General features: G+C 39.2%; 2 protein-coding genes and 1 long non-coding RNA gene across 6 annotated transcripts in view; 2 read left to right on the top strand and 1 right to left on the bottom strand.

Annotated features, from left to right (window-relative positions):
* Nucleotides 1-359: 359 nt before the first annotated feature.
* Nucleotides 360-2,880, top strand: rsad2 (radical S-adenosyl methionine domain containing 2). Its single transcript, XM_082515583.1, has 6 exons — nucleotides 360-774; nucleotides 856-1,017; nucleotides 1,132-1,361; nucleotides 1,443-1,592; nucleotides 2,166-2,198; nucleotides 2,424-2,880. The coding sequence occupies exons 1-6, from the start codon at nucleotides 456-458 to the stop codon at nucleotides 2,586-2,588; spliced, it is 1,059 nt and encodes a 352-aa protein (XP_082371709.1). The 5' UTR covers nucleotides 360-455; the 3' UTR covers nucleotides 2,589-2,880.
* A 2,444-nt stretch (nucleotides 2,881-5,324) lies between these two features.
* Nucleotides 5,325-20,388, top strand: part of rnf144aa (ring finger protein 144aa) — a 36,109-nt gene continuing 21,045 nt past the window's right edge. The window contains exons 1-2 of one of the 3 annotated variants that reach the window (XM_082515275.1): nucleotides 5,326-5,479; nucleotides 5,813-5,959. The gene's annotated coding sequence lies outside the window, so the exon portion shown is untranslated. Of the gene's footprint in view, nucleotides 5,480-5,778; nucleotides 5,960-20,388 lie in introns of all 3 variants that reach the window. The other 2 variants (XM_082515274.1, XM_082515276.1) reach the window with 2 other exon arrangements.
* LOC309696010 lies at nucleotides 8,999-12,934 on the bottom strand. 2 transcript variants are annotated; one of them, XR_014273299.1, is made up of 5 exons: nucleotides 12,436-12,934; nucleotides 11,848-11,892; nucleotides 11,327-11,482; nucleotides 10,782-10,874; nucleotides 8,999-10,484 (listed from the first exon to the last, which is right to left on the bottom strand). It is a non-coding gene; the product is annotated as an uncharacterized lncRNA (long non-coding RNA). The 2 variants fall into 2 exon arrangements; XR_014273300.1 differs by lacking the exon at nucleotides 11,848-11,892 and having other exon boundaries at nucleotides 12,436-12,932.

Here is a 20,388-nt window from a genome sequence, read left to right as displayed (position 1 = left end):
TCTTGAACGTGTTTAATGAAAATGAAAGACACCAAGAGACTGGACAAGTAGCGAGGCTGTGAAAACAACTGAATGCACCCAGACTCGAAACAGAAACTGTTTTAACAAAGAAGCATTTATCACTGAAAGTTTGACCATTAGAGCTAAAGATCTATAAGTCCTGCACTATTTAATGGCATATCACTACTGTACATAAAGGTCTCTAATGAAGGTTTAATGGACGAATGACACTGTGAAGAAATGCAAAGAATGCGTTGTCATGACGCGCGTAAATTATTTCTTGCATCTCAGCAGGATGGAACCAGGCTAGGTTTCGTTTTCGTTGTTTGTAAACAGAAACTTTTGAGTCGCTCAGCTGACCGACTCCCTTCACCCTCTATATAACATGAGCACTGCGGGTTTCGGCTTATGACGCGCCAGCAGCAAGTCTGACAGCACAACTCGTCATTTAAAAAATGGATTTTTCTCCTGCTGTCTCGTCTCCCAGGCTGCTTCTGCGGCGCTTCATCAGCACCATCTACTGCATTTTTGAGATCGCCTTTTCAAAACTCACTTACTGGACAACAGGAGCCTGCAAGGGAACAAACTCATTCGTTGCTGGTGATAAACTGGACCAAAACAAAGACCAAAATCCAACGATCCCAACGAGCGTCAACTACCACTTTACGCGCAAATGTAATTATAGATGTGGATTTTGTTTCCACACTGCAAAAACGTCCTTCGTCCTACCCCTGGAGGAAGCTAAGACGGGGCTTAAACTTCTAAAGGAATCAGGTGATTTGACAAATTAATAACAATAAGCTTTTTTTTTGTCAAATTGCTGTGCATGCTATTAAATTTATGTCTTTTTTTAAGGGATGGAAAAGATCAACTTCTCTGGCGGAGAGCCCTTCCTGCATAATAAGGGAGAGTTTGTTGGGAAATTGGTCCAGTACTGCAAACAGGACCTTCAGCTCCCAAGTGTCAGCATTGTCAGCAATGGAAGCATGATCAAAGAAGAATGGTTCCAGAAATATGGTAATGTAGCTAAGTTATTAACAGCTTCTTTTTTTATGGGTACATTCCAGCTGTGCCATATACCATAAAATAATTTACATTTATGATCTCTTTCATTTTAATTTCCTCTTCTAGGTATCTATCTGGACATTCTAGCTATCTCCTGTGACAGCTTTGATGAAGCAACCAACCAGCTGATTGGCAGAACTCAAGGCAGGAAGAGCCACCTTGACAACCTCTTCAAGATCTGCAGCTGGTGCAAGGAGTATAAAGTGGCACTGAAAATCAACTCCGTCATCAACATCTTCAACTATGACGAAGACATGACACAGCAAATCAATTTGATTAATCCTGTCCGCTGGAAGGTAAAAATGAAAAAATAAGTAAATAAATATGTTTGTACGGGGTAATCATGGATGTACTGAACGTCTCGTTCTTGTTTTCAGGTCTTTCAGTGCCTGCTGATTGACGGGGAAAACGCAGGCGAGACAGCCCTGAGAGAGGCAGAGAGGTTTGTCATCAGTGATCAGCAGTTTCAGGAGTTTCTGGACAGACACAGCAGCGTCTCTTGCCTTGTTCCTGAGTCTAATGAGAAGGTATAATTCTCAGACATGTGCAGCAAGTATGGCAAATATGTTTAATGCAATAACCATAATGTATTCTGTGGGAAACATGTTTTTCATCCTTTTTTTAAATTTTTTGATTTAAGTAAGGGCGTACAATTAGAGCTTGGTATGCCTAGAGTGAATAAAATGTGAATATTATTATAGTAAACACACACAATGCACAGTTAAACAAACAAACTATACAAAAGTTGACTTTTGAACACCACTGTCAGTTAGGAATTTTGATGTTGTTTTCTTGTTGTTGTATAGATGGCCACCAAATATAAGGGGATATTTTGGTATAGACTTTTGGTATAGTTTATAATGCTATGATAACTTCTAGAATATCCATGTTTCATATCTGTGTTGTGCTCATTCTGCATTACTCCTCAATTTTGCAGCACTATGGCATGAAAAGTAGGAACTAAACATATATATTAGGTTGAAACATGAGCTCAGGTCATCCTGCCTAAAATAATTCTTTGTTGTGCTGTAATTAATGGTTGAAAATCCAACGTTAGGATACACAAAAATTAAAATTTGTGGTCTTTTTTGTTTTAATAGATGAGGAACTCCTATCTGATCCTGGATGAATATGTAAGTACTTCAGATTATTACTAACTGGTAGTGCGGCTGAGCCATTTTATCAGATGTTTAAGTAAAAAAAATGAACTGTATGTTTGAGTTATATGAATGTGGATTGCTCAAATTAAGTAAAAAGGCTTGAATTTGGTATAATTGTTTAAATTAGTAACTTGCTAGGCATTTTAGCTGAAGGAAACTTACTTCATATGTTGATTTTCTTCCTTTTTTTTGTTACAGATGCGTTTCCTGGACTGTCGAGAGGGACGGAAGGATCCTTCCAAATCCATCCTTGATGTTGGAGTAAAGGAGGCGATTTGCTTCAGCGGCTTCGATGAAAAAATGTTTCTAAAAAGAGGGGGAAAGTATGTGTGGAGCAAAGCTGATATGAAGCTAGAGTGGTAAAACGCTTCTTCAGCTTGTGTTTGATGCTCCTTTGCTAAGTGTTTGCATTGATATGCTCTACAGTATGATCATTTTGCACTAGGAATGTAAATATTCAGATATATCTAGGCGTGTGTGTGTGTGTTCTGGGGGGGTTATTTGAAGGTTACGGTCACCAAATAGAAGGTGATCCAGAAGTATTGTTCTTCTTTATTTTTTATTAAATATCTAAATATCTGTCTTTTATGTTAAGCACTTTGGTATACCGCTGGTTTTTAAATATTCTCTATAAATAAAGATGTATTGTATTGTATTGGAAATATATTGTACTGTTTATGATTGTTGAACAAAGTAACATTGAGTGTTATATTCAAATTATAATTTTACACAACAAATTTAGATTGAAGGACAACTTGTCAATGATGTTGTCATAATTTATTTTTTATGTGGTTAAGTAACAAGGCAAAATAAAGTCATTTTTTCCACAATACAGTGGCTTGCAAAAGTATTTGGCCCCCCTTGAACTTTCCCACATTTTGTCACATTACAGCCACAAACATGAATCCATTTTATTGGAATTCGCTGATCAGAAATGCAGCCAAGAGGCCCATGGTGACTCTGGACCAGCTGCAGAGATCTACAGCTCAGGTGGGGGAATCTGTCCATAGGACAGCTATTAGTCGTGCACTGCACAAAGTTGGCCTTTATGGAAGAGTGGCAAGAAGAAAGCCATTGTTAACAGAAAACCATAAGAAGTCCCGTTTGCAGTTTGCCACAAGCCATGTGGGGGACACAGCAAACATGTGAAGAAGGTGCTCTGGTCAGATGAGACCAAAATGGAACTTCTTGGCCAAAATGCAAAATGCAAAATGTGTGGCGGAAAACTAACACTGCACATCACTCTGAACACACCATCCCCACTGTCAAATATGGTGGTGGCAGCATCATGCTCTGGGGTGCTTCTCTTCAGCAGGGACAGGGAAGCTGGTCAGAGTTGATGGGAAGATGGATGGAGCCAAATACAGGGCAGTCTTGGAAGAAAACCTCTTGGAGTCTGCAAAAGACTTGAGACTGGGGTGGAGGTTCACCTTCCAGCAGGACAACGACCCTAAACATAAAGCCCGGGCAACAATGGGATGGTTTAAAACAAAACATATCCATGTGTTAGAATGGCCCAGTCAAAGTCCAGATCTAAATCCAATCGAGAATCTGTGGCAAGATCTGAAAACTGCTGTTCACAAACGCTGTCCATCTAATCTGACTGAGCTGGAGCTGTTTTGCAAAGAAGAATGGGCAAGAGTTTCAGTCTCTAGATGTGCAAAGCTGGTAGAGACAGACCCTAAAAGACTGGCAGCTGTAATTGCAGCAAAAGGTGGTTCTACAAAGTATTGACTCAGGGGGCTGAATAATTACGCACACCCCACTTTGCAGTTATTTATTTGTAAAAAATGTTTGGAATCATGTATGATTTTCGTTCCACTTCTCACGTGTACACCACTTTGTGTTGGTCTTTCACGTGAAATTCCAAAAAAATTGATTCATGGTTGTGGCTGTAATGTGACAAAATGTGGGAAAGTTCAAGGGGGCCGAATACTTTTGCATGCCACTGTAACTATTTGTCACTGTACATTTTAAACTTTTTTTGATACTATAATTTGTTTTCCTCTTAAGGTAGAACAGAAATAAGAACACACTTTTATGCAAAGTAAGATAAACATGGATAGCGCTGATATGAAAGAACGGTGGTCTCCTCTCAGAGCAAGAGGCCAGACCACGAGGCTAACAACAACAAAGCCACACCATTGTGTGGACCTTCCAGGCCTTGGAAAATTAAGTACACTGATCTTATCTGTTGTATAAACCTAGCAGACTGTAGCTGGTTCCAACAAGATCAGCAATACTTTTCTACTTTCAATTTACTGAAAATGTTGTATAGAAGTTCAAATAGCTTGAATGGTTTCAATATTTCTGTCACTGCCTCTATCTGGATATGGTTTAGTTGTTTTTTTTGTCAAACACATACTTTACAATGTCTGATTTATGTTTTGCAACACTCACACATAGCTGAACTGAAACTAATGTTATTGCAGTTCACTGCAGCTGACTGAGTACTGAGATGTAGGTCACAATTTAGATTGTATAAAAGCTTGTGTATGAAAACACGTTTTTCTATTTGTAATTCTTTTCATTTTTAGGTCTTAAATTTAGGCAAATAAATAAAATTTTGACTGGCAGACAAAAGATTAATGGAAACAAGCATGTATACTAGTTGAAATTAAAAAAAATTTAATTAAAAAAAATGCCATTTTAAGCCACAGCTTTTCTAAATTAACAGCCTTGTCAATTATTAAAATCACTTTTTATGTTACTGTAATGGCTAATGAACCAGTATACACATTTAATGCATTTAATCAAAATGACATTTTTAAAGCTAAAATATAATTACTGTTGTTAAAATGTTGTCAAATTTACTGTTTCACAAAAAGCTGAAAAATAGTGATTCACACTAATAGTCCAATATGCTTGTATAAAAAACGTGAATTCCGTAACAACTGATTAAATCAATTGTTAGTTTTAAAAAGTTCTTGACAAACCGTATTTTCTAATTTTTTACCCAGATAAATGAGTACATAAAAGACATTTGTTAGGCAATGTGTATGCAATGTAGGCTGTGAAGGCAAATGAGAAAACGCTTAAAGGCGACTGCAGTGTTTTGACAGCAGGGGGAGCTGTTATTTGGATAGGTGGCAGGTGCTGAGCTCTCCTCTAAGGGGCACCGTAGGACAGCAGACGGAAAACCTCTCACAAACAAATGGCGTCCCTCCAGTGCGAAGCAGCTGATTTCCTACCGAGCAAGGCAGGAGGAACGGCGGAAAGATAAACAGGGCGCCACCGGATCTCTTCTCAGCAAGGTTGTGTACTGTTTTTTTTTGTACGATTCGTGTGGCAGGGTGACGACTGGATGTTGCGCATTGTTCTGTAATCGAGAGTAAACCGCTGTTCCGGTGTACAAACAATCCTCCTGTCAAGCAAAACAAAAAGAAGAGTGTCAGCTGCGGCTCGTGCTTCCCGCCGTTTGCTTATTTTATCTGCGCTTAGGCTTTTTTATGATTTGACTCGAGGTTTTTTGGTGTCAGTGTTTGACCAGAGCTCGAACTCAGGCGCTGTAGGCGACAGTAGCAGGTCAAATGTGTCCGCCCCGACGTTTCAGGGCTACATATTGAATATGGGCATCACCCCTTCAGAGGTATCATCCTCCTCCTCCTCCTCTACCACCGCCACATCCTCCGCCTGACTGGTTGGCCGCCTGTTCGTTAATCCAATTCAAGAGATCATCTCTTCAGCCCTTCCTGAGGTTACACTATCAAGACGGCGTTATCTCAGAAAGCCAGGTAAGGTTTTGCGCTTTTACTCAGTGTGAGAGAGCTGCTTGAGCTGTCACTGTCAGCACACGGCTGTCGCATATTTCCGACATTCTCCCTCTCTCTCTTTTTTTTTTTTTTTTTTTTTTTTGTTACTGCAAGATATGCTGTAGCTACCTGGCTTACAGCCAGCTGACTGATGCCGATGCCTGACGAGATAGCTCCCCTCTGTGTTAGCGAATTTTGACATAAAGAGTTGTAGTTAGTTGGCAGAGCAGTGGTCCTAAGTAGCTGTTGCTGGCACTTGCTTGGAGTTTGTGTAATTGGGTTGTTTCCCACATCCTTCTGTCATATTCGTCTCCTATGCCACAGCTGCAGGGTGCATAACATGCTCGGAGATGATTGCTCCACTGAGCCCTGAAAAGGTCACTCAGCGCTTGCTATATACACGTAAAGCAGTCCTTTCAGGGTGCAGCTGGATTACATGCATTGCTGTGAAACCAGGCTGCTAGGTAATCAAAGGATTTATGTTGTAATCAAGGCTCTGAAGTGCTAAAATACTCCTTTGCTAATTTCTTTGCTACCTGTACACCTCTCACATGGTGTCATCTCCCCTCTGAGGGCTGTCAGTAAATCTGGGGAAAATCTTTTTTTTTCTTAAACAACCATTTTTAGTAACGGAAGTTAGTATTGCCTGTGTTTTATTAACATTATCTGACACATCAATGTGAGGAGAAATTGTTTTACTTCAGCATTGTTTTGTGAAATCAAATTCCATTTTTGACACCAATCCTGTCATAAACAGGCTTTTAGGTGCCCTATCAATGTGCTGGAGAAAAAAATAATAATTTGCTCACTTTCTCCATTATTCTCGGATACAGCTTGCTCCCATCAGGGAATAAAATACATCAAGCTGCTATTCCTCTCTTCTGCAGCAAATTTGTCCAAAGCGAGCTATACTGTAGCTTGCTTTGTACAACACGCTCCTTGGAATGACCGGCAGCTTTCAGCCCACTCCCAGAGGAAAGTGGGGTGCTGAGTTGACTTAAGAGCCAGAAGGAATGAGGTCATGATGTCGAGAACCCAGCCTGCTATTGAAGTCAACAGACTGTCACAAACAACACACCCATGAATGCACATGGAAACCTATACGTAACAGACATGTATGAAGGGCACTTCATACATGTCTTTTTATATAGACAAGGAGGTGTTATGATTGTCCTGTTGTGCTACAAGGGCTTCACACAGGGCAGACACTTTCTTAGAAACGGTTTCGTGTTTATCCAAGCTTTGCAGTGGTCTGTTTGACCTTGGCATTTGCTACGTACTAAAAAATATGCAGCGATCTTAGCAGGATACATCATTGCTGTGCTGCAAATAAGGCAATCTGGGAGACTTGGGAAAGCCCTGGGTTGGGCATTTATGCATTCTTTAAAGAGCATGTCCGCAACGACTCATGGCTGATTATTTGAGCTATATTGAAGGCAATCATATACTAAGGGTAGTGATTCCAGTGTGATCTGTAGGTTGGACCTTCTGGTTTAATAACAGAAGGGTCTCTGGGAAATAAACCTAGGCAGGGCCTTGGGTTTTTTTGTTTTGTTTTGTTTTTTGGTGAAACAGTGCTATGCTGTAATCGACATCCTGGAGAGGCTGTTTGTCAGTGCTCTGTCCATCTTTAGGTCACTACAAAAGCACCTAATGTTAAGAAGATTAATTACCTTGAGTTGGACTTGGTGTAGAAGTGAGGCTTTCAGTTTAAATACCCCTAACCAGCGATCAGATCTCAATTACCGTCAGTCCTCCAATGGCAGTAAAGCCTTGTTAGAGAAGTAAGGCTAAATTTAGGGGGACTGACACTGAATGTCAAATGACTGTGCTTAGGTAACTGGACTTTCTAAAGCCTTAGCTGTCTCAGGTATACACTTCATTACTGCAGTCCAGCTTTGTTAAATTACTCCTTTATTCTGGTAACATTTACACTTCCAGAGAAAAAGTCATTTTAGAGTAATCTGATTTCAGGGGTCGTGTTCTGCCTTTGTGCTGCGAGTCCTCCAAAGATTATGCAACAGCTTAAATGCCATTTCAGCAGGGTGTTGCTTGGAGTGAGTATTCTGGGTGGTGGTGGTTTCCGTGTGTGTGTGTGCGCGCGTGCGTGGCTGGGGATGGAGTGGATAGTGTACACATTAAACAGGCAATACTGCTGTCAGTTGAGCCCTAAATAGCTCCCGAAAATGATGTTCTCTGCTCCGAGAGCACTTTAGCTCTGTGTGTTATGGCTTGTATCCAGCCAGTTAGGATTATGTTTGGATGAGACAGGGATTGTTATGAGAGTATTATTTGGTGCTTGTGCGCCGTGCTTCTTCCAGACAGCCACTTGGCATTTTGAACTGGTCTCACACGCCCTATTTTTCTCAGACAGGTAGGGCTTTGCAAATTGAGACGCTGTTATGTAACGCATTATCTGCTGACCGGGACACTTTATACGACGGAGTATTTCAGTCTTCTTCATCTTCTGCTTCTTTCGCCTGCTCCCTTTAAGATCGCCGTAGTGGATCATCTGGCTCCATCTCATCCTATCCCTTCCATCCTCTGTCACACCAACCCTCTGCGTGACCTCTTTCGTTACATCCATGAATCTTCTCTGTGGTCTTCCTCTTTTCATTTCAGTTAGTCCTAAAGGCTCAGGATAGTTTCACACACTCAAAAAAATGAAACGTTGACTTTAATTAAAATTATTTTGTCAACAGGTTCCACGAAATTGAATTATGTTAGTTTAAAGCAAAAATCTTTAGTTCATCTAATTTAAAAAAACTACTTAAGATTAACAAGACATATTTAAGACTAACTAAATCAAGTTATGTTGTATGAACATAGATGATATATTTTCAGGTTAGATAGTTTAGATTAGTTACTTCAACAAATTTCTTATTTGTGGCAGTAAAATGTTAAATTTAAGTTAGATTAATTCAAATATTATATTTTCAGCCACCTTGTGCTTTATTAATTAGTTTTACATAAATCTATTTTGTCAACAGGTTCCACACAAATGAATTAAGTACATCCAACTTATTTTTTAAAATTTATTTTATTGCCAACACATTCAGTGAGCATTTGTGTAAACCCAGTCCAAAATAAAACACAACAGCTCATTAGGGTTAGTAATTAACAGTATGTAGACAGATGCAACATCAAGACTTTAAATTAAATGTCTGTATCTACCAGAAATAGAAGAGAAAAAAAACGCATTGAAGATCACATAACACATTGATAAGATGACACTTGAGTTATGCACATGTGATGCTAGTAAGGTCTGTGAGTGTTTTTTTCTTTTAGTGTCTAAAATGGATAGCAAAGTTGCTATTTGCAATGATTGCTTAGGGTCAGTCCAGTAACACAATGCCAATGAAGTGCTTTCCTTTAACAATGCAAAGTGAAGTGTCCACCTCAACAGCCACAATTTAAAAAAAAAAAAAAAAAAAAAAAAACAACAACAACACTGATATTAGCAATCAAAGAAAATTACATCACCATCCCAAATAAAACTTTAACAAAACATGCCAACATTATGGTCTAACAATAAAACAGCTTGTCAGCGTTCAGTTTTTTTGCAACAGCACAGCAGTAACCATTTAACACTCGCCACTGTCAACATTTATTTTACCAGTGTTTGGGCAAAAAACTTCAGATGTAAACATTTTAACATGGAAACAATTGTTCGTCTTTAAAAGTCCACAAAATATACATTCATCCTGCATTCCCAACTTGGATGATCTGATATCCTCGTGTTGGTGTTGTTCCCAGACCATCATGAAAATGTTGTTCCAGGTTCAACATTGCAAGTGACCAATCACATTGTTGTGACGTTATTCTATTCCAAGCCATTCGTGCATTTATGAAATTCCAATGTTGCAAGGACAATATCAATTCTGCTTACTGTTTATTAAAGGGTTACGGTTAGGGTCAGTTGATCGGCGGACAGAGGCGGTTTCACGCAGCTTAAGTACAGTTTTTTGTTTTACGCCGGTTTTTCCCGAAGTCGCAAAAGTATGACGTCACAACATTCTGATTGGTCACTTGCAATGTTGATCCTGGAACAACATTTAGTATGATGATCTGGGAACAACACCAACACGAGGATATCAGATCAACCTCCTAACTTACCCTTATTTTTAGTATGTATTGCAATTACCTTTACAATGCACACAATGTAACACAAACTGAATATGAACATATTTCTACCTCATAACAATATGCCTTGAACGCTAATATACACACCACCCTTCAACATTTCTGGTGCAGTATCATCTCTCAATTAAATCCTTTAAATCTCAATACTTTTGATTGTCTCTTAGCTTTCAGTCTTGAGGTTAACTGAGATTCAGTGCATATATCCCACCCATTAAGAGTGCACATGCAGAGGCCAGGTCTTCCAGGTCATGCAGGACACACTAGATGGTTATACCCACATCGGCTGGAGGAGTGCTGGCATCAGCTCTTTCGATGGTAAAGATAGCAAGGGTAATTTGTTCCAGCTCCCTCTGAACAGCTGTAGCTTAGACACAAAAACATAGAAAAATGGCATCCAGTTTTAAAAAAAGAAAGAAAAAGGGCCAAAGCTACCCTTTAATGACGTAAACACAATATTAGGAACATGCACCCCAGTGCGCCACTATTTTAGACTACAGATTCAACGATAAATATAAATAGTTTGGGTATACAAGAAGATTTCCCAAAACATTTAAACAGGTTCCATGCAAATTACAACAACAACAACATTACAACATGCAACAACATTAGTTATTCAAAATTTGGTTTAATACAGATAAAAAACTAAACTAAAATTACCAACCAATTATTCTTTGAAGAGGATGCTTGGGTCTTCATTCAGGTAAAAAGGTAGTGCCCTGAGGACACACTCCCTCCCCTTTTCAATGGTTTCCTTCTGTAGAGAGTGGCAGAGATACAGGAAGAGAAAACAGATATACTTTAGGATGACAGAAACTCACATTATACGCAAAATGAATGACATATCCACTGCACAGATAGACATGTACACAAGACCAACTAATCATCACATGGACATGAATAGTTAACCTGTTGGGCAGGGTTTCCACCACATTATATATGTCCATAATGGAGGTAAAGACAAACTAATACATCATCTTTTTTGCATTCAAAACATAACATAAAAACATTCACTTCTGGTTTAACCTAAATCAAGGGATCAGATTTTACATATGTTTAGGTAATTTAAATTTTCCAACGTTTTGAGTACCAAACTTTGTCTTGCTTAATATAACTGTAAGTGCACTGTGCAGCTACCATACACTAGCTGTTTAAATTTGAAAATGATCTTATTAGCCATAATATTTTGCTACCAACAGAATAACGCACCTGTGTGGCTGGGGCCAAAGTTTGTCTAATTTTCTTCCCTGCAACGCCTCCTTTTTTCTTGAAGACTTTTATGAGCTGGTCAGTGTATTGGTCAAGTTGTGTAAAAAGCCTTGGAACATGTGCAGCAGTAGTAATCCTCACATATTCTGCTTCCACCTGAAAATATGTCAACAAACACAACATACTGTACTGTAAATATACATACTATATGTACACATATACAAACTAAAACTAATGTAGTAAGACCTCATTAAAGCTATAATTTTAACACAAACATTTACACAAAATGCTAATGGAGCCATTACAGCTTTTATTGTTATTTATCAAGTTCCAAAAAATATTGATCACAGCTGATCTGAAAAGAATTTCATGCCTCAGGCCCTTGAACTGCAACCATGGTTCAGATGTGGAGAAGAAATAACAGGGGCATGGGATGGGTCACAAAAGAAAACTTAACTTATAAAACAGTTTTGTTTTTAAAAGTATAACAGTTCACATACCGCATACAAGCTCAGCAATACCACATACACCACATCAGTATAGGAGGGAGCAGGTAAAGGCAGGATCTGAGATTTATAAAGAAGAAAAAAAAATTAATTCCTTAATTTCAAGAAGCAAATTATTGTTTGAATTACAACTAAATAAAATACTACTCAGAAGAAAAGCAAGAGATTGACACTGCCATGTGCTAACTTTCTATAGAAGCAATTATCACCAGGTCTGTCGACCTCCATTGTCTGTCCACTCATATGTCTTGAATAATTTTATTAAAAAAAGTAAGTGTGTACTTTCACAAACTGTAATTTATAACTACATTGATATGTATAACTCCGCTAGGAAACATGCTGTATTTACAGACCATTTTTACATAATACAGATTACTGATAGAGCAGAACAATGGTGTCACAGTGGCTTTCGCCCTTGACTTTTTGGATTTTAAATGTCACTTTATGCTATCCTTGCTATCCTATTCGATATTTCCGACTCTCGGATTACAGAAAAGGAATCCCAAGAAAGCAAATGGAAAAATAACCCCTTGAAAGAATAACCCCATGAACCCCTGTAGCTAATCCCTTAATAAAACAAAAAACAATAAAAATGTTTCTTACACAGTCCACAAAATAAGCATGTCCAGGACCCAGTAAAACTAATGTAAAACAAGCACACGCAAACGATATAACATGTCTTGTAAGACAAACGCAAAATATAACCATGCTGGACATATAGATACTACACAACATAGTCAAAGAAAAAAGTGGTCTTGCCTCTCAAAGAAACAGCAGCTTGGCGCCAAAACAGCCTTTTTCAGTTAAATTTGAAGTCTTGTGCATGAGCAGGCACAAGCCGTGAAACCTTCTTGTTCTGCGCGGTTTCATTACAACTGTTTTTGCATTACTGCCACCTTGTGGATATACAAGGTATATCGATCCTAATTGACTTAACTTAAATGTTATGCGATCAAGTAACACATTAGTATTATGTACGTTGAATAATAGACACAATTACGTAGACTTGATTAGAAAAACATATGTTAACTTAACAAAAACATATATTTTAAGTAAAATGAAAATAAATAATTAATATACACTGAACAATCCACCTCATTCATTTTTTTGAGTGCACAAACAAAGATTAAGAACAAAGAATTTTAGGTGAGGGAGAAGTGAACGCCAGCTAAACATCTGTTTCTTGCATATTAAAGTTTCCCGTGTTCCAGCAGATGTATTTGCACCATCCAGGGATAAAATATTTGACTTTCACTGCAGTTCTAGGTCCATTTTTTTTAATTTTGTCATGCATTTTACTGACTTGTGCAGAAAAGTTTGAATACTGATAATTTATTATCATTATATTTTAGTATTTCCAGCACATCTTTGTAAAGCTTTTATAAAGAGGAGAATTTGGTGTCTCGCATTCACACACCACGTGTTGGTTAATAATTTGGAAAAGAGTCAGGAAGAAACATTTTGTAGGAGGAGATGGAAGTTTTTCCTCCTACAGTACTCTCAGTAGACTATAGTTCAACAACAAATTATGTTTTCTGTTCATTAAAGGGGTACAGCTCACACTTCAGCTACTGGGATTAAGCCAGCCCTTTGGTCCTACTATGTCTGTCTCCATCACTGACGCTCTCCACCTACAGATAAAAGCGGCAAATGGAACACGTTCGGGCTCGCGCTCAGCTGAGAATCATTCGCAGAAATGATGAAAACCGCTAAGTGAAGTAGATGAGCCAAGTGGTAGGCTGGGATCTCGACACCACTGAAGCGAAATGTGGTGCAGCCTGGCATTTTGTAAAGCATAGATTAGTGCCACTGGGGATTGAAAGAGGGAAAAATTACATTGACAATGTGAAAATCCCCTTGTTAGAGGAGATGTGATCACATTACAACTTGGCCTGTTGGGCAGATATCGAAGGTTTTTTCCTGCACCATTCTTGTTTTGGAGTGAATAAGACTTTGCAGCCGTGTCCTTAGTAGCATTAAGCACTAAGCAATAACAACACCAAGTGGTTACTGCAGCTTTAATGATTCCAACTTTCCAATTTAGTGTTCAGACTTGTTTGGATACAAGGCCTTTAAAATTTAGGACTGTTTAATCGGGCTACTTTTTCAGTAATCCAGAATGATATTGGAAAGGCAGGCTTATTTAATTAAATCCTAAAGATCCTAACTTTAAGTGGCGTGAACATGTTTGGGAAGCTGTGGTCAATGCAAGTGTTTTTATGAGTAAGTTTTAATCAAGAACATTGCAGAGGGGTTTTCTGTTTCCAGCTTTCCATTTTTTTTCATTCTCTGCAAAAATAATGTGAAAGTCAGAGTTTGTCAGTAACTCTGATCAATTTCTTCCCTTTCTTTCTAATCTCCAGTGTAACAAAAGTATCTGGATCGGTTATGACCAATATGTTATATACATCTAATGCCTGACACATGTCCAAACTACAAATAGGTGAAGCCCAACCCGATAAGGATTGATAGAGAATATATCAAAGTATCAAAAAAGTCCAATGGGGCTTTCTTTTGTCACCAGGGTGTTGTAATATTTTCCCCCATGTAGATACTTTGAGGGCCTTGCTTACCTTTAGTGAGATAGTATCCTCTGGGTTTCTACAACAAACCCAACAACAGGATGCCAGAACATTTCCTAGCATGGGTTTGGGGCTTCCTCCTTCCCATTTCTACGGGAGACCTGTAGACTGGGTTTTCTGTACAGGGTAGCATCCCACAACAGCAAGGAAGGAAAGAGCTGGGAGGCAAAGAGAAAATAATATGCTGTGGTGGTGATTTTTACGTGATACAAGAAAGCACTCTGTACAAGATGATAAGCTGTGATGTCATGGCAGGACTACAGGGAGTATGGAGGGTCAGACTGGGGCATGAGCTCTTGGGGGATCTGACTCTATCCACTCTTCTGTTTTGTCTGCTTTGCAGACTCAGCGATTAGCAAAATTGCTTGTGAATTGTTTAGCCCACTGCTTGGTGAGAGTGCCACTGTATCCCACAGATTAGACTCTGAGTGCCTCTCTGTTGGAGTGCTTCTCACTCCTGTTTTGTCCATGAAAACACTATTGTCCAGTGGAGTGACGGCAGTACTCAGCATGCAAGAGTCACGCTTGTTATTTTAGCCCTTGTTGTGTATTTTCCTCATTAAAATAACTTCAGTGAAAGACTAAAATGGCTGACACGACCCGACTCCACTTAAGTGTCTCGATCAGTACTATTTAGTGGCTTAAAGCTGTGGTGAAAAAGGACACGCAGTTCTTTTTATTATTTCTTACTTCATGTCATCAATTAGCTTTTTTGCCAGATCTTGACATAACCTTCTCAGTTCATTTAGCACAGTGCAGTGGCATAAGGAATTTGTCCCCAGGGCATTTTTTTCTAATGAGGGACATGTAGACTATGCCTCGTGTGTGTGTGTGTGTGTGTGATTGGCATAACACACACACTGAGTGTTCAGCCTGACATGTAAAGGGAATCAATACTATGTGCTAATTTCTGTGTTAACACTCTTTCACCAGTTTAAAGAATATGAGACGTGTGTTTGACATAGTAAATTTTCTCATTTTTTCAAAAGCAAAATTTAAGAAATAATAAATCCTATTTTCCTTGTCACATAGCTCCATTGTCACTTCATGATATGAACACAAGACCTGTTACGGTTTATTTGCCTTAAATCGTCAAACTGATGGGGTGAAGACAGAGTGGCATCACCTCCATTATAAGTCCAAATAAATCAGGAACTGTTCAATATTAGAAAATGCAAACATTACAGACATCTTCTTGCCTTTTTCTTTATTCAGAAACGCAGCCTAATATGTGTAGTTCAGGAACGTTCTATCAGCGTGCGAATACGGGCCTTATTTGTTGTCAGCTGCTGCTCTCAGTGGATGTGTCCTGGCGTTTGTCGGCTGTGTGCGTAACAGTCAAGATTTTGTCCATTTAGTCCATCTCTTCAGCAGCTATTAGTATTTTCTAGCATTTTGATTTGTATTAAAATTCACAAGAGATTCTAATGAGTCTGATTTCAGAGTTAAATTATAATAAATAAATAAATAAAGAACAACCTGGTAGGGAGAAAAAAAAACCCATAAAGAACTTTTACAAGATGAAAGCCAAAAGCGCTGATCAACTAAACAGAGTCTGGAAAGAGAAAAATTCCTGCCAGCTGATATTTGTTGGATTCTGTTTTGGACAGAAGTACAAAGTGAATTCTGGACGCATTTGCATAACAAACTAAAACTAACTTTCCTTCATTAGACAAAGCAGTTCACACAATTTCATACCCAGCTGAGCAGTGTTACGGTATTAGATAAGTGTTCTTTGTCAGCTAAAGCCGGGAGAAGTTTTTCTGCATGATTACAGATATATAAATAAGTCAAAATCGTCCACAATAATGACCTTGGACTTTACCTGTTATTGTCTGCTGTAATTTAGTCAAACCCTACATGTAAACATAAAGACTGAAGATGCAACGCGGTGAGTGACAAGAGATACCCAGCAAAGTCGACCCTTCGCCCAGGCTCTCTCCATCTGTCAATAGAAATGGGCTCAGTGTGGCATGCCTGTCATCTTCACTCAGCTTGCGAGACAATAATGTGTGGCAGCATGGGTTTTTTTGGAGGTGAGAACTAGCTCGCCGTCTCTGGTTACAGCCTCATTTTTAAATTTTTTCTTTTTTATTGCATACTGATTTGGTAAGAAACAAGTATCTCCTGTTACTGTCTCCACAATAACGTCCGTATCTTGTTTATTCTTTGTGCTGTAGAGAACTGTAAGTGTTGTTACCACTGACAATAAGACTCTGTAGGCAAGAACTGGCCCCCTTGCTTTAGCCCCCATCTGACTGTTTTGCTCTGTGTCTGCTGTTCACCATCATGTCATTCAGTATTCAGTCGTACTTTCTTTCTTTTTTTTGTATAAAGGAAAATGGGGTGGGGGAGATCAAATATTAACAAAAAAAGAGCTTTGTGAACTTTATCGATGAGTGTGGCCCAACATCGAGTCGACTTTCTTCAATGTAGGCTCTTTACAACTTGAAGGAAAAAACAAAATGCTACAAAAATCTCATGAATATTTACACTCAGTCATTAAGTACTGCCAAAGCTTCAGCTTGTTTGCCTAATGGTCTAGTTAGGAGGCATAAAAGAAAAGAGCCCTTTTTATTCCAGCTATTTTCTTGTATTTCCTCCAGTCTTTTTTTTTTTTTTTTTTTTTTTTTTTAATGTCACTCTTTCAGTCTGTTTTTACCCATTTCCCTCTTTTTCATGCTCACTCATGCTTTCATCTACATCTTCTTTCCTTCCCTTTTTCTTTTTTGTTTCCCGTCTTGCTAGTCTGCGTCATTCTAGTTTATTTCTCTCTTTTCTCTGAAGGCAGCTCCAGCAGGTGGCATTAACACTGAATGTAATATAGCTTTGCTGTGTTCCCCCAAATTTCCTCTAGCTGTTGACACATTAATGGTAGGTGACAAAGATAATGGCAGTTAAGCCACTGTCACCCCTGAATGGGCTGCAATCTTTCCTTTTTGTCATTCTTGTTAAATTGAAAATTATTGGGGAAAACAAGACCCTACCCTCCTGTTCTTCCATCTGGTCATAGTTATTACCTATATCAAAAATTGAACTGAAAAATAAACCACAGAAAACAGCATAAACGGACAGGCTGTGGCATTTAAATGGTGTTCAGCTGGTATTAAGGGGACCTACAGTTTGCCAAGAAAATATCTGAAACTTTTAAACTTGCAGCAGTAGCCTGAACTATTGATACAAGGCAGACGCCAAATTCTGACCCTACCATCTGAATGTCACAGCAGAAAACGAAATTCGTCAGGCCAGCAACATTTTTACTTTTACGGCTTCTGTTCGTGCAAATTGTTGGCGAAGTTTCATGTTCTTAGCTGGCAGGAGTGGCACCCAGTGTGGTCTTCTGCTGCTGTGAGATTTATTCAGCATTCAGAGCTGCTTTTCTGCATACCCCGGTTGTGACAGCATTTTACTGTTGTCTTTCTGTCAGCGTGAAGCAGTCTGACCATTCTCCTGACTTCTGAGATAAACAAGACATTTTCACCCAGAGAACATAGTTTCTCTTTTTCAGAACATTCTCTGTAAAACTGGGAAAGATCCACTGGGATTTTTCCCAGTGGATCTGCAGTTACTGAAATACTCAGATCAGGCACCAACAACCAAGACATGTTCAAAGCTGCTTAAATTACCATTTCGATACTCAGACTGAAATTCAGCAGGCCGTATTAACCGTATCGACATGCTTGCGTGCACTGAGTTTATATTATATTTAGTTGGGTATTTTTTTAATCACCATTTCACTGTCCGTCTGGCCCACACTGCAAGATGGACTTTGACTTGCTAAGCCCACTGACTGACACACACACACACACACAGACACACACACACACACACACACACAGCATTCACAATGCCAAAATACATTTGGGTGACTGTGTAACTCACTGGGGCATATAAAAACTAGGCCTATCACAACTCTTGGCTCCCCTCCCCCCACCCCACCTCTGTGTCAAGGACAGACGGCGTCTGTCCCCAACCGCTGCCTGTCAAAAAGAGCAAGTCACCTTTCACTTTTAGCAATAGAGCCACCCAAAAATACTCTGTGTGCACTTTGACGTATAAAATGTAGGTTAGCTGCTCTAAAGAATAACCTACGCTGTCATTATATACACGGTAGTGCATTACGGTTATAGCTTCAGCAATCACATTACAGCTCATCAATTATGCCATTACTTTTGCTACATAGGTTTCTGTACTATCTGCATGATGTTGTCTTTGGATGTGCAGTTGCACAATAGTGTATTGCTGTTGTTACATCACTTCTCTTAAATTGTAACTGTGAACAGCTTTCTTTTTGAGGGTTTAAATGACCTATTGCAAAAGGGAACCAGTGTGCGACAGTGAAACTGCTAAGAACAGGAGCAAACACAATATCAATATCAATATCAAGTACCTGCAGAAGCTTACATGCTTACCTCTTTTATACACAGTCTATGATGCCAACACAATGCAATTCTCAAGCAGAGTGTGTGCTGACCCCAACAAAGCAGTTTGACTTTTCAGAAAGCAACAAAAGCACTGATGAACAAGCTCGTAGGATTTTAAAAGCATACCTTCTACAGATACTTATGGAGTTGTGCTTAAATAAGAGTCAACTGACAGAAACCTCACAGCACAGAGGGTTTGGGAACATGGTAATGAGCCAGATGCTCAGTATTTTGAATTAAGAGTAAGATATGTAAATGGTTTGTTTGCTTGCATCTTTTAAGAAATTATTCACGTGAAGCTCAAGTCCAGTGTAATACTGTTTTTCTGCAAATTCACAAGTTAAACTTGAGATGATTTATTATAAAACTTACTTTGAAGCATCTGTGTTGACACCCCCCCCCCCCTCATGGAGCACAGCTGCTTTACAGGATGCTCATCCTCAAGAAGTTTGTATTGTTGTACTTATCTTATCTGCTCAGATTTGTGCGTAGGCTGTGGTTATAAATAAAGCCCGTGGTATGCCTGTTTGTGTGGTTGCCTAGGACAGCGAGTAAAAGCCACAAGCTTGCACCATGAGGTGACAAGTAGAAATATCAGGCAGTAAAGGTAAGCCAAGGGAGGCTGGGAAAAAAAGGCAAAGTTGGCAGATTGCCTGTTGCTCTCTCTCTCTCCACTGCGTCTTCTTCCTCGCAGAGTTAATATGGCATAAACTTAAAGGCTGCACTAATTGGCCACAATGAGCTGGGCTGGGCTTTTGAGGGAGGGAAGGAAGGAAGTAAATGGGGGGCGGGGGTCAGGGGCAGCAGAGAGCAGGATCACGATGTGGTTATTTCAAACTGACGATCAGTGTGCACACAGCTCAGCCTGGAGTATTTTTTTTTCTTTTACTTTTTGTTAATAATTCTTTAAAAACAAACAAATTCCAGTTTCTGTTAACTGTATCGAAATTTCAGAAGATTCAATAACTATTTGTCTGAGCATGGATTCTTGAGTTGCAATGAATCATGCTTCTGTGAAGAGTGATGCATTCCAGCGAAATGCAATTAAAGGACCGAGTCCAATGAGACGACAAGGAAATGATTGTAGCTGTGTGCCAGACAGAAATGTTGCTCAGAAAAGTTGAGAAAGGTCTGTTTTCACCGATAAAGCAAGTCAGAACGAAAACTGTTCGTGACAGCTGGTGTTATATCATTCCTCTAACAATATTCATTTGGCTGTGGCAAATAATCACACGGGCGAGCATCTACTGCACTGGGCCGTTCTCATAATTTACGTAGGACAATATGAGCTGTTTACTGCAGCTGAACACAATTCGGTATTTACTGCGTGTCCTTCATCACACTGTCTCTGGCTCGTCTCATTGGGTGAGAGCAGTTTCTTTCTGAATCAGGCGAAAGACATTTTTGTGCGTGTCCACATTTGTGAGAAGAAAAAGAAAAAATTGGGTTGCTCAAACTTGCAAAGCAGCTGATGGTTGCTGTCTTTCTTTTAATTTCAGATAGGATGCAACGTGAAACTGTGCTCAGTTGAAAACAAAGAGCTGAAATAC

Source organism: Aulonocara stuartgranti (genome assembly GCF_965226115.1).
Source record: "Aulonocara stuartgranti genome assembly, chromosome: 19".
NCBI lineage: Eukaryota > Metazoa > Chordata > Actinopteri > Cichliformes > Cichlidae > Aulonocara > Aulonocara stuartgranti.
The sequence above is the reverse complement of the archived record's forward strand: the minus strand, read 5'-3'. Positions and strand labels throughout refer to the sequence as shown.